The 17,457-nt window shown below is 36.4% G+C and overlaps 1 protein-coding gene across 1 annotated transcript; it reads left to right on the top strand.

The window, feature by feature from the left end:
* The first annotated feature begins 858 nt into the window (after positions 1 to 858).
* On the top strand, positions 859 to 16,648 carry LOC150099220 (protein argonaute-2-like). The gene is made up of 2 exons (XM_090403421.1): positions 859 to 1,311; positions 12,871 to 16,648. Exons 1-2 carry the CDS (start codon positions 1,263 to 1,265, stop codon positions 16,020 to 16,022), a joined length of 3,201 nt encoding a protein of 1,066 aa, XP_090259547.1. The 5' UTR covers positions 859 to 1,262; the 3' UTR covers positions 16,023 to 16,648.
* Positions 16,649 to 17,457: the final 809 nt, after the last annotated feature.

The following is a 17,457-nucleotide window of genomic DNA, read 5'->3' as shown; positions in this document are numbered from 1 at the left end:
ATTAGCCTCCTTTAGTGATTGCATAATCGCCATGCCCATTCAGGGCGAGCAAACTGATCATAAATTTTACACTCACTGTAACCACAACAGATAGCGGGGAATATGAAAAGCATCTTGCTTCACCCCTAAAGACAAATGTCAATGGTCAATTGTTTCGACCTTAGTATCTCTCTCGGATCCGGCTCCCACTGATGAAACTTCAATAAAGGTCGAAACAGGTCTGGGCAGTGACCCTTCCCATTATGCATTGCATTATATACACGTCTGAAAAGGTGTGTGTGTGTGTGTGTGTGTGTGTGTGTGTGTGTGTGTGTGTGTGTGTGTGTGTGTGTGTGTGCTTTGCGTTATGGGATACATACTAAGGCAAGTGATATGAAGTCATTATCCTCTATATAAAAGTAGCTCAGAAGTAAATATATATCACGCGCAAAACTTTGTTTTGCTTACTTGGGAAAAGGATTAAAACTAAATATATAATTCTTGGTATATTTAATTATCTTCAGAAGAACAAATAAATTGTTCCAATCTCGTTAATTTACTAATAAATAGACAGAATCCTTATTATTATTATTAAAAAATACTTTTATTCATCTTCTAGAATATTTATAGACGTACATGAAAAACATAGAATAGTAATAATGGCCTTGAATTTCAAGAAAACATTACAACATGTGCAATGATATTTGTATTGCTAACTATACGTAATTTTATAGTAAAGCGCATTAACATTAATTATTATTGTACTATGAAAAGTACTATTTAATAACAGAATAATACTGTTTACAATAATAATTTTACTATTTATTTAATTATGCAGTTTATCAATCGTTTCCTTACGATTAAATTAAGTTTATTAACCAACCAATTCTGTACTTTCTGGATGTAAATTAGTTGAAAATATAATAAATAAATATTCAAAGTCACTTGATGTCTGACGTTTATTTTTCACGAACTTTCACACTCCCGCAAACGGCCTTTAAGTAGTCTGCTGACATTTGTTTACGAATCGAAACTGTTGAAATACTCGACATACACTTTGCTCACAGAAGACACGTGACCTTCTGCTCTTGGAAGTTATCTGGAGGTTTCCTACAACCAATCATTTTTAGTTTCGGTTTCACCGTTACCTGTCCTGGATTTTTAGTAAAAGTGTGTAGTATTTGTCTTGTTCAAGGAAATAAGTATTTTTCCCCTTTCTTTTTAGACACATCAATATTTCATAACTGTAAAATTAATTAATAAGTTCCCGAAGTGCAATAATAATGGGAAAGAAGCATAAGAAGAAGAAGCCTTCAGATAAGAAAGGATCCGGTAAGTTTCGCCATTGCAATTTTAACTCATGTATTGCATCGACGAGAACCGTTCGTCGCATCTGTATTTGTTTCCGCTGTTGTCCGTGCATTTCGCGGATTGGGCTTGCCATTTTTTTTTATCATTATTTAATACGACTTGGCCAAAAAATATTATTTTATTACGTGACACCTTCAAGGACTCTTCACGGGAGGGCACTCTACTTTCTTCCGCTACACCCATTTCGCCGTCTCTCTTGATTGATTCTTCAAGACACGACTAAACGTGAGAAAGATCGTATCGAATCTAAATTCCGATATTAGCATGTCATGCAATTTGTTACCTTTCAGTGAGAATAGCGTAACTTACTAAAATTGGGGCTTATTTCAGGTTTGGAAATTAATCCATTTCGAAAATCGGACTCTTTCCTTTCAAACGGCTGGTTCTTTAACATGGTAGCCTATGGGAGACCGCAGCGGACGCATTAATGCGTGAGCGGGTACCTCGTCTTCGTTCGAAACCGGAAATGATCTCACCGGAAGGGGGATGAAGCGGGAGTTACATCAGATTGACGTCATGGTGACGCCCGTATCTCGCCGTCGACGGCTAGCATAGCGGCCGTGGTCTCCCTATGTGGCTGTGGTTACGATCGGTCGCTTGCGTGCATATGCGGCCGAGCACACGCGGCATGTTTGCTTTTTACGGTATATGTATGTCACCATACGCGGCCAGGGTGAAAAAAGCTTGCCGCACTTGTGATTTTCGTTTCCGAAAAATAAATAAAGGCACATTGCATCCCTGCTAATAAGATATTTGAAGTAATCGAAAGAAGTAGAAAAAAAAAATCTTGCAGTTTTAAGCAAAAGACAAAAGCGAAGAGTCTGTGAATAAAATACCATTGGATAAATTTTTGATATTAAAAAGGCTCGCAATCGGAAACCTCGAGTAATGCAGTTTAACACCATTTATTGTTCATAAAAAAAATCGATACGTTTATTGTAAATAGTAACCCAACTATGTTATAAATAATTCTTTTAATTTCCCGACGTTTTGACCTTCATATTAATGTTATCATCGGGAGTATACACACATATAGAGAGACAAGCTAAATCATTTCACACTGTATGCTGAACAGACAATGATTTGATCAACAGTTATTCTACTAGCCTGAATATAACATTGATGTAGTGAATTTATTTCATTTATTTATTGTAATTTTATTTTATTTTCACTAGAGGTCTGGCCAGTAGAATAACCATTGATCAAATCATTGTCTCTTCAGCATACTGTGTGAAATGTAATTTAGCTTCTCTCTGTATATATATGTGTATTCTCCAGATGATGACCATGATATGAAGGTCGAAAAGTGGGAAAATTAAAATAATTATTTATAACACAGTTCTAAAGTCTATAATTTGTGTAAAATGAAGGACTTAATAATCTAAACACATACAAACATGTAATTTGATTACACCAAAACACACAACCAAGTAATCAAAATATTAGTAACACACTGCTATAAATAGGCAGTAGATTGTTTCCAAAGGAATAGTATCTGCATTCATGTGTGTGATAATGGGTGAAGGTCATGATCTTGCTAACTTTGAACATAAGATGATAACGAACGCCAGACATGTCAGGAATAGTATAGTTACTTGAATATTTATATATAGTAGATTTATTTACATTTATTTTATGTATAATTATATATTTTATCTCTAGTTATATATAGTATATTTATAGTATCATCAGTGCTATTGCAATCAGGGAGAGAATGTAAAATAGTATCTTGAGAGTACTGAGAATGGTGATTTTTTCCTTGCTTATAACCATATGGCCACTATGTCCTGTTTCAAAGCTTGTGTAGACTTTTATATCCTGGATATTGGTATCTAGGAATATCTTACTAAATAACTATATTAGATTTTTTGTGTGCTCTCTTCACAAAATATATGTACAGTGTTATGCAAGAACACATTGCAACAATGAGTATTCTTTCTCCTGTGTCCAAAATTATTTACCATTATTATAGGTCCTCACCTTTTTTGGCTTCATTTTCCTGAGAGATTGCTGAGGAAAATCCATCCGTAAAAGGGAGAAAAAAACGTCATTTGAGATTCATTTCTAGATCTCCCTATAAAATTAAATTTTGGTATTAGGATGGATCTTATTTCTACAGTCTATTATATCTGTTAATGTTAAATTTGAGGTCCCGAGTGGAAAAACTTTGCCATTTGCCAGTATGAAATCAAGGTACTCATCATAAGTTGCAATGCTGTTATGAATCTTTCTTGCAAGGCCTATCTAGAAGTGCTTCCCAAACTTATGGATGTCAAGGCCCCTCTGGAAAAAATTAAAATATTTCATGGCCCCATCGAAAAAAATATTCGAAATACAGACATGTATTATTATAATATTTATTGTATTATATTCTATGCAAAACATAGACAGCGAATATTACAGAAATCAAATGCAAATATTATATTTTTAGCATCTTACATACATATTTGATATGACACACTTAGTGTTAAAACATTTTAAATTTGTTTTCATTATTTCATGTCCCCCTCAACAAAACTAATGGCCCACTCAAGGGGGCCACGGTCCACAGTTTAGGAAGTGCTGATCTAGAAGATGGAATTTGAACCAACCAGTATGTTTCAAATCAGAATGCACAAATAAGGTGCAATTACCAATTTTCTTAATCTTTAACATGCTGTTTTGCATCCACTAATATGTAAAATTAGCTTTATTCACGAATACAGTGGTGCCTTGGTTAACGACGGTAATCCGTTCCAGGATTACCGTCCTTATCCAAGGCTTGATTCCCCAAAAGATTTAATTGAAAATCGATTAATTTGTTCCAGCTCCTCCCCACAACGATAGTACATATTAAAAATGCAGATAAAACTCATTTAAAATGTCATAAAAATATGGTAAATATCATTTATTTATTATATAGTATATGTACAGTATTTGCCACAAAACATTTAACATTAATAAAGTGAATGGTTAATGAAAACAGTTTTTAATTATCAATCTTCACCAGAAGGACAATTGGTCTCACTTCGGAGTTTTTTGACAAATGGACCTGTAAAAAACATGTCTAGGGTTGTTTGCTTCTGCCTCTTTTTTAAAATGTTTCTGAAAAACTGCATGAACTTTTCATTAGATAGATCTGCAGTTCTGATAACCTCAGATTTGTTTGGATTCCATTTCATTGCAACATTTTGAACTTCCTCTCACTTTGCCAAGACATTTTCGATTTCAGCAGTTGTAATTTGTTCTTTCTCTCCATCCTCATCTTCAGATGAAATTTCCATTTCCTTTTCTTCACATTGCAGCTTGAAAAGTTTTTTAGCTCATCAGTAGTCAGTTCTCGGTCATTCATCTCCAATAATTCTTCAACATCTTCTTCCTCTACTTCCAAGTTAAGATCATGAGCAGTTGAAACAATATCCTTTACCAATTTGTGTCCTTTATCTGAAGTTTCTTCATTACCAAAGGAAGGACACAGTTTCCTTCATGCTGCTTTGAGACATTTCATTGTTACTTCTTGGCAAGCCTTTACAGTTAGCCTAATTGCTATGAGAATGTTGAATTCTTCCTTCCAAAATTTTCTTAGGTTTATGTTGGTAGCCTCATACATTTCAAAGCACCTGGTAAAAAGTGCCCTTGTGTAAAGTTTTTTGAAATTTGCAATTAGCTGATCCGTAGGTTGAATCAGAGATGTAGTCTTGGGAGGAAGAAAAATCACCTTGATAAAATCTAATTCTTCTGGTAGCTCTTCTTGTAAGCCCGTTGGATGGCCAGGTGCGTTATCGAAGGTTAAAATGACATTTAGAGGCAGATTGTTTTGCTCAAGATAGGCTTTGACACTTGGTCCAAACACTTCGCGAATCCAGTCTCTAAATTCTATTCTTGTGACCCAGGCTTTGCTGTTAGACGTCCACAAAACACAGAGATTGGATTTAGAGACATTGAACTTTTTGAATGCACGGGGATTCTCTGAGTGGTAGATTAATAATGGTTTTACCTTGCGGTCTCCACTTGCATTTGCTGCTAAAAGCAATGTTAACCTATCATTCATTGGTTTATGCCCAGGAAGTGTTTTTTATTCTTTTGTGATAAATGTCCTGTTGGGAATTTTCTTCCAAAATAACCCAGTCTCATCACAATTGAAGACGTGTTGAGGTAGGTATTCTCCCTCTTCTATAATTCTTGTAAAGTTATTGACAAATTTATCTGCTGATGCTTTGTCAACATGTCTGACCACACTATGAATTCCTGTTCTTTTTTTAAAGTTGTCAAACCAAACCCTGCTACTTTTGAAATCATCATCATCTACCTCAGAACTTGATCCTGAAGACTTCTTTTTCAAATCTTGATAAATCTGTTTAGCTTTCTGACAGATTGCATTTTTAATAGATTTTCCATTTGCTCAAAAAGAAGCCCTCTGACATTCAACCTTGAAGTTCCCTTAGCAACCTTAGATATTGTGGAATGACTGGTTTCATATATTCGAGCTAGCTGCATAACTTTCACACTTTCATGATGTTTTGCTATTATTTCTTTCTTCTGTTCAATAGAGAAAATTTTTCTTTTTTTTCCTCTCTCACTAGCTTTCTTTTTCGGACCCATTTTGTCACATGGTAAAAAAATTCACTCTATAAAAAAAGGTGCGCAAAATACAGTATTGTTACAAATTGTACAACACTAAGAGAAGGGATACAAAGAACATATCGTCACCTGAAAATAAAAGTAAAAGTTCAAAAAAAAAAACTTTTTGAAATAAAAGTTAAATTCGAAACCTGCAATTTTTGACTTATTGCATTTTGCTTGCAAGGTGACGATATTAGATACGGCACTTAGCGTAACACACGCTGCTTAGCAGCTTATAGATACAACGATTATTATACAGATGAGATTTTATTTTGCCTTTTGATGGCGAACGAACAGTGACACGCACCGCCGATTTATTGTCTATATGAACCACCACATAAAACATAAATGCTTAAATACTCATTTTCATCATAAAACGCATTTATAACCACCAATTTTAAAATAAAGCACACAGTACACCACAAGAAAGGAAACAATAAACGGAAACAGCTGGCTGTGATGGGTTAAACATATCTGAGCTTCACAGCTTTGCCGCGTGGCTGTTCTCTATTCGACAATATCTTCCAGCGCGTGGCTGAATGCGATCGGAAAATTCAGTTTTTTTAGATCGGATAGAGGTTTACATAATCGAGAGTCGTTAACCAAGTACGTCGTTATCTGAGGCCGTTGTTAACAAGGCACCACTGTATAGTTGAAATCTTTCCCATTCAAGAACCTTATCATATAGTTAATGTTGATTACTATAGTTTTCTTCCATTTGTTCATGGTTTCAGCATTTTACAGAGAAAGGTTTCTGATAGAAAGTTGCAGTTTTTCAGAGTCTTTATCTATGGAACACAGTGGATATTGTTTGAGAGGGATTGTTCAATAGACCTCAAAAAAGTCCAGGATCGCAGATGTTGCAACCATATGGAAGAACTAACAAAGTACAATTTTAAGTTGCAAATGTTAGAAATCGCAATAAGGTAAAGCAGTTCATTTTTAACGGAGTATAACGAAGTTAGATAATGATGGCAATTTTCTTGACGTCATTTTTTTCTTGAAGCCATGTTTAATTTCTGAATTGATTATCTGCACATAATTGTTGTGCTGTTTGTTGTCTCTAAACCTAGTATACCACCCATTCTTTTTTTTTTCTTTGCTAATAAAGAAAATGGCAGTCTTTCTGGTACAGTTGTAATGACAGTGTCCTTTTTGTTGCATAGACCTGGGTTTTAATTCCATCTGCAACATAAAGAAACTTTCTAAGAGCTCTACATCTGAATTCTTGTAGGACAATTCTTCCTGTAGGCATGTAGTGAGGTCCTGTGCTGTTGTGGAATGGATATCCCTTGACCTCACCCACCACTCCAGTTCATTCCACAGATGTTCAGTTGAGGGCTCTGTGGAGGCCAGTTTACTATGCTGATGTTATGTCCACAAACCATGCAATTTCAGCAATTTCTTAGGAGATGGTGCATTGTCTTGCTGAAATAGACAATGATCAATTCCATAGCAATGCCACAAAGCTGAAGCATTGCATTGTCCAGAATGTTCAGATCTCTTTCAAAGTTCAATAGTCATGACACCACAAACAGGTCTGAGGCTAAATTGGAGACAGGACCATACGATCACACTGCCACCTCCGAATTTCATAGTTGTGGGGATTACGCACTCTGGTAAGAGACGTTCACCAGGTGACCCACATCCGGTCATCTGTTTGGTAAAAGGTGTAGAGTGGTTCATTGCTCCATAACAGCTTTCCAAGCTTCATGTCCCACTGTAAACATTCTTTGCACCACTTTGAAGGCAACGCTGCATTCGGGTAACATGGGGCTAGTATATTGCAGTCCTACCATGAAAACTCATGTTGTGAGCCTCAGTTCTGAATGTTTTTGTGCAGAATCATGTTTTCGTCGATGCCCAGAACAACGCATTCAACTTGTCGGCCGACGAATGTCCGTTTTTGCATATTATGCTTCGTATTCCCCTGAAGTCAAGTTCATTGAGAGTGGGGAGGGGTCACCCACTGCGGGTAGCACTTCCAGTTGACTCTCTGCGTTTCCATCTCAGTATGGTATCACGGATTGCTGACGTGGGATGGCCCAATTTGTCAACAGTTTTTCGAACTGATAGGTCTACAACATGGCATCCTATCATAACGCCTCTTTCAAACTCCATCAGTTCCATTTTTGCAGCCATTTCACCCGGATACAGCTGCACTGACTTGGAAGCACCATATCCCTTCAATTTATACTGGCCTACAAACACGTGACTCGTTATGCACTTTGCCCATGGGAGGTGTCCATTGACTTCTTTCCAACCACTGTATATGTATATAAAGCAGTGTTTGTCTACACAAGCAGCTAGAGATGCCGATGGCAGTCTGAAGCACATGTTATTTCTTGTTGCGTCACTTTAACCCTGGTGACATTAACCTACATCACACAAAACTCCCAATTTAGAAATAACTGCAAGTTTGCTTTATAAATCACATACACGCAATTTAATACAACAGAATTTGTGAATTTAATACTTACGTTCTGTACAAAGTGCAGGTCTTAGTACCCACTGTAAGTTGTTCTGGCAATAAAAATAGACATAACTACGCTTAATTCTTTAAAAAAAAAGCTGGGTGATTCCAATACTTATTTCTCTGGTTATATGTAGGTTTAAGGTTAAAATTCTTCTAGTGAAAATTCATGTTTGAAGAATTAAGCAGTAAAGTGTTAGTACCATAAAATAAGAAAATTAACAGTTGAATACTTTTAGTATTTTCATATATTTTCATAGGGGTGCTTAAGGGTCAAAGCTGTATAACTGAGAGGAGACCTCCACATAGCCTTTAAAGGAATGCGGAGAACCGACCAGGGCTTCTGACCTAATGTCCAATCCTCACCTTCTCGTGGTGCACCCTGTTGGGTATCTACTTTGATACTGAACGAACGAGGATGGGCTGGCAATTTGGGATTTAGCCGACCAAATTGTATTCTTATTGGTTAAACCAAAATAAAAAATGATGGTACAACATGACAAAATTTCATGCCGACTGGGGCTTCGCCCGGTTAAACAAGGCCCCCGTTGTTTTCGCCAGGGAACCAGGGCGAACAGCGAAAAGTCAGCTACTGGAACAAATCTGAAAACAAACCCCAACTCAACATCACCAGAGTTAAAGATCGGTACTATCAACGTAAGAAGCCTGAATGGCAAAGAAATGGAGCTAGCTGAGGAATTAGATAAGTACCAGATCGACATAATAGGGGTTACTGAAACAAAAAAGACCAAAACTGGTGAGATCTTTCTGAGCAATAAATACAAAATGTTATATTCAGGTAATGACAATCAAGGAAAAGAAGGGGTAGCCATAGTATTCAACACAAAATACGAGGCTAATCTTCTTGAATGGCAGTCAGTCTCAAGTAGAGTAATGTGGGCAAATATGAGAATGGGGAACTGGACAATGAGACTTATTTGTGCCTATGGTCCCACAGAAGGTTCTACTAAGGTAGAAGTGGAGGAATTTTTTGAGGCTTTAGAAAAAGCAACTGACACAATGAAAAAGGAAAAGTTGGTCCTTGTTGGGGATCTAAATAGTAGAGTAGGAAATGATTGTGAGACATACAAAAATATTTTGGGAAAATTTGGAGAAAAGAGCAAAGCTAATAATAATGGCAAATATCTGTTGGATTTCTGCTCAGGACATGGACTGGTTATTACTAACACCATGTTCCAACATAAAAATGTGCACAAATTCACATGGAGAGAAGAGGCTAGGAATAAGAAAAGTCTCATTGACTATGTTATTGTTGATAGTGATGTTTTCTCCCTGGTGCAGGACACCAGAGTGTACAGAGGATTTGAAATTGGAAGTGATCACTATTTAGTCTTGAGCAGGATAAAATTGAATTTCATATTGAAAAGAATAACATGTAAGAAAGTTTTAAAGCGAATAAAAGTTGAGCAGCTCTCAGATGTGAACTGTAGACTAAAATACAGAAATATTATTGAAAAGAAAATGAAAGAGTTTGAGAACAGGAATCAAACCTTGGAGATTCAGTGGCAAACTCTGAAGGAAACATTGATTGATTCTGCCAGAGAGGCATGTGGTGAGGTTGTGTGCAAGGATAAAAAAATCAGAACTCCCTGGTGGACACAGGAAGTTAAAGAGGCAGTGAAGGAAAAGAAGAAAGCATATCAAAAGTTCCTGGCAAATAAGTCAGCTTTTACTCTTACAGAATACAGAGACAAATGTAAGAAAGCTAAACAGTGTGTAAAACTAGCTAAACAAAAGTCATGGGAGGACTTTGGCAAGAATATAGAAAATAAATATCAAGAAGGTGGGAAAATATTCTGGGGGTTGTTGAAGAAGCTTAAGAATGGAGGAAAGAGTGCTGTAAAAGGAATTAGAGATGATAAATGTGAAATGAAAACAGGAGAAAAAGATATCCTTGAAGTATGGAGTAATTACTTTGAAAAACTGCTAAATGAAACAAGCAGTGATGACAGCACAGTGATAAAAAACACTGACCAAGCATGCAGTCAGGAATACATATCCATACTTGAAGTAGAAAAAGCCATCAAAGGCTTGAAATGTGGAAAGGCAGCAGGAGTAGATGATATTCGACCAGAAATGCTGAAGTATGGTGGTATAAGAGTCTTACAGTGGCTGCATTGCTTAGTTCAGAAAGCCTGGACAGAGGGACGAATTCCTGATGATTGGAGTAGAGCTCTCATAGTACCCATATAAAAATGGAAATAAAACTGAATGTGAGAATTACAGAGGTATTTCCCTACTGAGTGTTCCTGGCAAGATCTATGCAAGAATACTTGAGAAACGGTTGAGAAGAATTGTGGAAGAAAAGCTTGGTGAAGAACAAGCTGGATTCAGGCCAAATAGAGGCTGTCAGGATCAGATCTTCACTTTACGACAAATAGTCGAGAAAGCATGGGAATATAACAAAGATCTGTATTTAAGTTTTGTCGATTTGGAAAAGGCATATGACAAGGTGCCAAGAGAGAAGCTATTCAATACGCTGCAGTTATATGGTGTCAATGGGGCATTATATCAAGCAATACTTAGTCTTTATTTGAGTTGTGAGTCAGCAGTTAGAATTGAAGGAAGTACAGGAAGATGGTTTAATGTTAAATCTGGTGTGAGACAAGGATGTACATTATCCCCTCTGTTATTCATTATCTATATGGATCACATTATGAAGGAATGTGGTATTAAACCTGATATCAAAATTGGAGATGTTAATGTCAGCTCTTTGCTTTATGCGGATGATGTTATACTTCTAAATAAATCCGCTACAAGTCTGCAAGATTCTCTGACTAAATTGAATAGCTGTTGTAATAGATATGGTATGAAGGTCAGCAATAAAAAGACAAAGACAAGAAAATAGGCAGAATCATTGAAAATGTCAACTGTGTTGTGAATGGACAACCTGTGGAACAAGTAAAACATTTCAGCTACTTAGGCACAATTTTTACTGAAGATGGTAAACTAAATATAGAAATAGACAACAGAATCAGCAAAGCTGGTATCTTGGGAAGTCAATTGAATAAATTCATATGGAATAAGAAAGAAATTAGTCGGAACACTAAATTAGCTGTATACAAGACTGTGTTCAAACCAATTTTAACTTATGGATCTGAGAGCTGGGTCAGAAGTAAAACACTTGACCAAAGACTAGAGACCGCAGATATGAGAGTCCTGAGAAAGATTAGAGGCATGAACAGATGGCATCAATGGCAATATCATATTAAAAATGAGAATACTAGGAAAGAACTTGACATTGTCAGCACCCAGGAATTCGTTAGCAGAGCTAATGTCAGATGGTATGGTCACTTAAATAGAATGGGAGAGGAAAGATTAGCAAAACAAGTGTTCTCTGCCAGGTTGGCAGGAAAACGTCCCAGAGGAAGACGAAGATATAGGTGGATTGATAAGGTACAAAGTGCCTTAGACGATAGAAATATAAGATCTGATAATGTTGGAGTCTTGACAAGTAACAGACTGATTTGGAGGAAAATTGTAGATAGGAAGTTAGTAATGATGTAATTTTTTCATGTAGTACTGTCATATCCTGTACACCCCTCGAGGGTACATGGCAGGAATTTGATGATAATGATAATGATGATGATATCTTCGAGAGGAAAACATAGAAATTGATTTGGATCAGATTGGTTTTTAAGCTCAACCGCAGATTTATGAAAAAAAAATCCTACGATCTATCTATTACCTTCCAGAGCTTGTATACTTTTAAGTTCGACTGTGCATAGCAGAGAACATTGAGCATTACAGAGATGTTAAGTAACTAGCTTGATGTGGGGCATGAGAGCTATAGGAAATGGTAATAAATCATTAATATAATATGTATATACTTTGTCTTCTTCGATTGATTCAGTATTCTGTTAATTTTATCAGCCTTTAGCCATTATTGTAAAATAATTGCTAATTTTAAAAGTTTTCCTTTCTTTCCATATCAAAGACTTTGTTAATTTCCTTTCACTGCAGTATTATAGTGTTCATTCCATTCCACGCATGCTCTACTAAGCGTTACACATCCGGTTTAGTTTCGGTCATGAAGCGAGAGAAATGAGCTGTCATGAATACATTTAAATTAAATTACAGTTATCATTTCCAATAAATAAAGTTTTCATCAAATCAATGCATTAATGCAGTTCAATATTAACCTTATACTTATGTATGTGTGTGTGTGTGTGTGTGTATATATATATATACACACACGTACATACATATATACAGCATGCACGACATACGTAATGCATTATCTATTTTTTTAAATAGTTCTATTTTGCTCAAATTATAATTTCATCATTAGAATTTTATCAGTAATTATAAACAAAAAATTGAAACTGGTGTTAATTAAATGAGCCTTAAAATCAGTGCTAACTTTTCAACAATTTTTACATCCTTTAAAATTAAATTTTATTCGCTTGTTCTTATTCTTTCAGAAAAGGCTCAAGTGGCATCTGAACATCCTTCAGCTACATCGTCTGCGGAAACCTATTCAACCCGAGATACTTTACCGCTTCAACCATCAACCTTGGAAACTGTGGCACCACAACAAGAAAAAACCAGACCACCACCATCATCTTGGGCAGGCATTGCTTCTGGTGAAAAACAGAAACCTGACAAAAGACGAACTGAAGAGATAGCTGAAGTCGCAACTCAAGTTTCAGGGATTGCTATCGAGGAAGCCAAGGAACCTGCTTTTCCATTGGGTGCTCAGAGAAAGTCGACATCCAAAACGACATTTACATCACTAGCTTCTCATAGAGAGTTTCCATCGGAAGATACAGAGAAATCGGATTCAAAATGGAGTTCTCAACAGGTAAAAATTCCAGGAGTCGAAAAACAAGTTCAAACCCAAAAGGCCGAAGAAGCCATATCCGAAGGTGTTAGAATTACTGGCAGATCAACTGGAGCGATACCAAAGCAAGTGAAGAGTTCCAATCAACGAAAAGCATCAAAAGAAGAATCCACGAAATCAGGCTTTGAAAGTAAACCATCGGAATCTGTTCACTCTCGTGAAGAAATTAAAACCGATTTTCGACTGGCACCAAAGCAATTTACAAGCGCATATGCAAAGGCCGATTATGGTAAACTTGGAAAAAAAATCCAGTTACTTGTGAATTTATTTGCCATTACAATTCCAGATGGATCAGTTTATCATTATGATATTGAAATAATCCGAAAAGATCAAGTAGCACGACAAATTCCAGGAAAGAGATTGCGTTGTTTGGAGACACAAGAAAGCAGGCACCTGGTGAATGACCTTGTTAAGAAATACAAAAATATCTTTAAAGAGTGCATTCCGGTTTATGATGGAATGAAGAATATTCTCACCAGAAAACCCCTCCCACTGAAATCAAAACAGACAGTCAACCATATATTTGAGGGAAAAGAATATGTAATCACTATCCAACCAGTTGTCAAACCAGAAACTGGTGATTGCATCATCAGCTTCGATCCACTTCACTATTTCTTTAAAGGTAAATTGTCTGAATACCCTGCAGAATCGGTAGCGGCGCTCGAAATGATCTTTAAAAATCATCCAGCACTGGCCTATGTTCCAGTTGGTCGTTCGTTTTATTCAGAAGAGCATCCTGGACATTTTCATTTAAATAAGATTAAAGTACTGAAATTTGGCTTCTGTCAAAGTATTCACGTCGGTCGGAAGCCTCTTCTATCTCTGGACAGAAGTGCCATCCCTGTTTACAAGGAACAGTCGATTATCAATTTTATCATTCAGTTTCTCAACATAGATTTGACGAAGAGAGGAAGACTGCTCGATAAAGAAATACTTGAGTTAACCAAAGAGCTAAAAGGCCTTAAAGTGAATATACCACATTTAGGTCCAAAACGGAGATACAGAGTAAATAGTCTAACTCTAGAAAGCGCTAAGGAACGTACGTTTAAGATTGAAGAGAAAAATAGGTCACTTTCCGTACAGCAATATTTTTTAGAAAAATATAAAATGAAACTTCGGTATCCAAATCTTCCATGTCTTCATGTAGGGCATCCAAAAAGTACAAATTATCAACCGCTGGAAGTCTGTGACCTCATAGAACAACCCTGTAACACGCTAAACAAAGACGAACAGTCGAAAGTGGTTACAAAAGCAGGTGAATCTCCAGATGAAAGATTTCAAAAAATTATGAATATTGTAAAAGAAAGGAATTTTGATAGGGATCCATATTTACGTGAATTTGGCATAACGATTGATCCGAATCTACTTCGTATAGAAGGAAGGATCATTTCTGCACCAAATCTTTGTTATTCTGGAAGGAACAACAATATTGTTCCTTATTTAGGAGCTTGGCAAATGAGGGACACAAAGGTACTGAAAGGTGTTACAGTCAACTACTGGTGTGTATTAGGATTTGATGGCGAGTTCTCTGAGAGTGAGTTAGAAAAATTCGCCATTGAACTCTTTCGATCTGCTTTAAAAGTTGGAATAACTTTCAAAAAGCCTATAAAGATTGTCCAACATTTCGATCATCAAATTGATATTCAAAGAATAATTCATGCACTAAATAAAGAAATAGAATTAGCGCTAATAGTTTTACCAAGCAATGGGGACTATTACGATGAGATAAAACGGATTTCTGAAAGTAAAGACATTGGACTTGTAACGCAATGTATTAGACGTTCCACTGTGGAGACTATATTGTACAGGGCAGACCGAAAAGATCAAATATTAGCAAATGTTTGCATCCAGATTAATGCAAAACTTGGATGTATTAACACCAAAATTGGAGACGCCAACCCAGACATACTTAAAGACCCAGTGATGATCATGGGCGCAGACGTGTGCCATCCTCCTCAAGGCGGGGAATTTCGACATTCCATTGCTGCAGTGGTTGGAAGTGTAGACACCGCGTACTTTCAATATCCATCGAGGGTAACTGCTCAGAGCCATTCAAAGGAGGAAAAGAAATCACAGGAAGTCATTAAAGACATGAAAAATCTGGTAAAGGACCTGTTGAACGCCTATTATTTAAAGAATGGTAAATATCCAGTAAAGATTATATTCTATCGGGATGGTGTAAGCGACGGCCAGTTTGATGAAGTCTTGGAGAAAGAAGTATCAGCAATTCGAAATGCATGTGAGGAAGTTAAGGGAGAGATATATAAGCCTCCAATCACTTTTATTGTGGTTCAAAAGAGACATCGGGTACGATTTAAACCCACATACGAAGATACGAACAAAAAAAATAAAAATGTGGTACCAGGAACCACGGTGGATAAAGAAATAACACGAAGAATTTTCTTTGAATTTTACTTAGTGAGCCATGCAGGAATTATTGGCACCAGCAGACCCACGCATTATGTAGTTCTTCGGAATGACAGCGACTTCACTGCAGATCAACTACAGAAATTGACCTACCATCTTTGCCATCTGTATGCTCCGTGTACACGGAGTGTATCTATCCCTGCGCCAGTTTATTATGCCCATTGGGCAGCTTATCGAGCAAGAAAGCATGTCATGAATGAATACGGCAAAAGAACTGCTGAGGAATATGGTAAAATGGATATGGAAACTATGAATCAAGTAATAAAGCCCTCCGAGAAAATCCAGGATTCAATGTTTTCTATATAGGAATTTATAATAACAATACTGTATACAATTGTCTTGTAATATGCATTATTCCCCAGTAAGAAGGTTATATATCTAGAATTATGCTAAATTGGTGAGTGGTAAATGGAACAGATCCGTTGTGTTCTATGTATTTCTGCATTCTCTTCCATGTTTCACTGAGTTTTTGTACGCTTGAATTTTTTATAAAAATTCTAGTAGCAGTACTTAAAGGACAGCATTCTCTTTTTTAAAAGACGATGCGATTTCACTCGGTGGATGGATACATCTTTAACCAATCTGACCGATTACATAGAAGTACATCTCCACTAATCCTGGACAAAGATGACTGAAGATTTCTCAGCCTCTCACATATTTTTTATGAAATTTCTAATCTTTCTTGCCTGACAGGATCCATTGAGGTATTTAAGGAATTATTTCATTTTGTGTATTGAAAAAATTACCAAACTGATGAGTTCTGAGAATGCAAAGTGATTGTAAACATGAGCAGTTTGTCGAAGTGCACTTTATTTATTTTTTACTATTTAATCAGGGTATAATTTTGGTATTCGGATGACTATCATTTTATGAAAATTTGCTTTTGTATCTGAAACTATAATAATAATAAAATATATGACAACTTTCATTGACATTCAGAATACTAACAACGGTCATGTTATTATCTTATTAACATCAGAATTCGGTCATTATACGAATAGAGAATAGAGCACAACAACTGCAGTGTGAGTTAAAGAATCTTGTACTCTACAACTAGTTTCAATTTGGTTGTGGACGATAAGAACTAAGCCTTTCCACTTCCTGAGTTGGTCGACCTTTGGATCAAGCAAGTAGACTTTTTCCTGTAGGCAATCAGCTGTTTAATATCCAAGATATAAAAATAATTTTAAGAAAAATGTACCTAAGTTAAGCATATACGTTTATATAAAATTTCGTAAATATGTTTTGGTTTAGTGCAACAAGATAGTGACATTTGCCTGCCATAGTCTCGACCCCAAAAGCTCTCATCAGTTGATTGCTTTAGTTCACTATTACTCAAGGGTGGCCAACAAATCAGGACTAAAGAAATGGCGCGTACTTTCTTTGGGATTAAAAGGCACTAGATTTATTTATTTATTTGGTTAATATTGAAATTAACGATCCTCCGTCGGTGTCAGCGATGTCCTGTGGATGTAATGAACTGCGTTCTGATCCGATCCTGCCAAAGACTCGAAGAACCTTTATCAAGGCTTCTCACCTAAAGCTGAGTTAGTTTCATAGGAAAGTGTGGGGGGGTGGAGATTGTTCTGTCCCGGATAGACAGGTTTTTCATCCCACAAAACATGATGTACTGGAATAAGAATTAAGCACCATATTCCTCCGGGTTTAATCTGAAAAATAAGATTAAAATAGGTGTAATGTGATTTAGGCTGATGTATTTGATAGAGAACATTGGATTGCC

This window comes from Typopeltis vanoorti, chromosome 14 (genome assembly GCF_054136105.1).
Source record: "Typopeltis vanoorti isolate ZY-2024b chromosome 14, IOZ_Tvanoo_1.0, whole genome shotgun sequence".
NCBI lineage: Eukaryota > Metazoa > Arthropoda > Arachnida > Uropygi > Thelyphonidae > Typopeltis > Typopeltis vanoorti.
The sequence above is the reverse complement of the archived record's forward strand: the minus strand, read 5'-3'. Positions and strand labels throughout refer to the sequence as shown.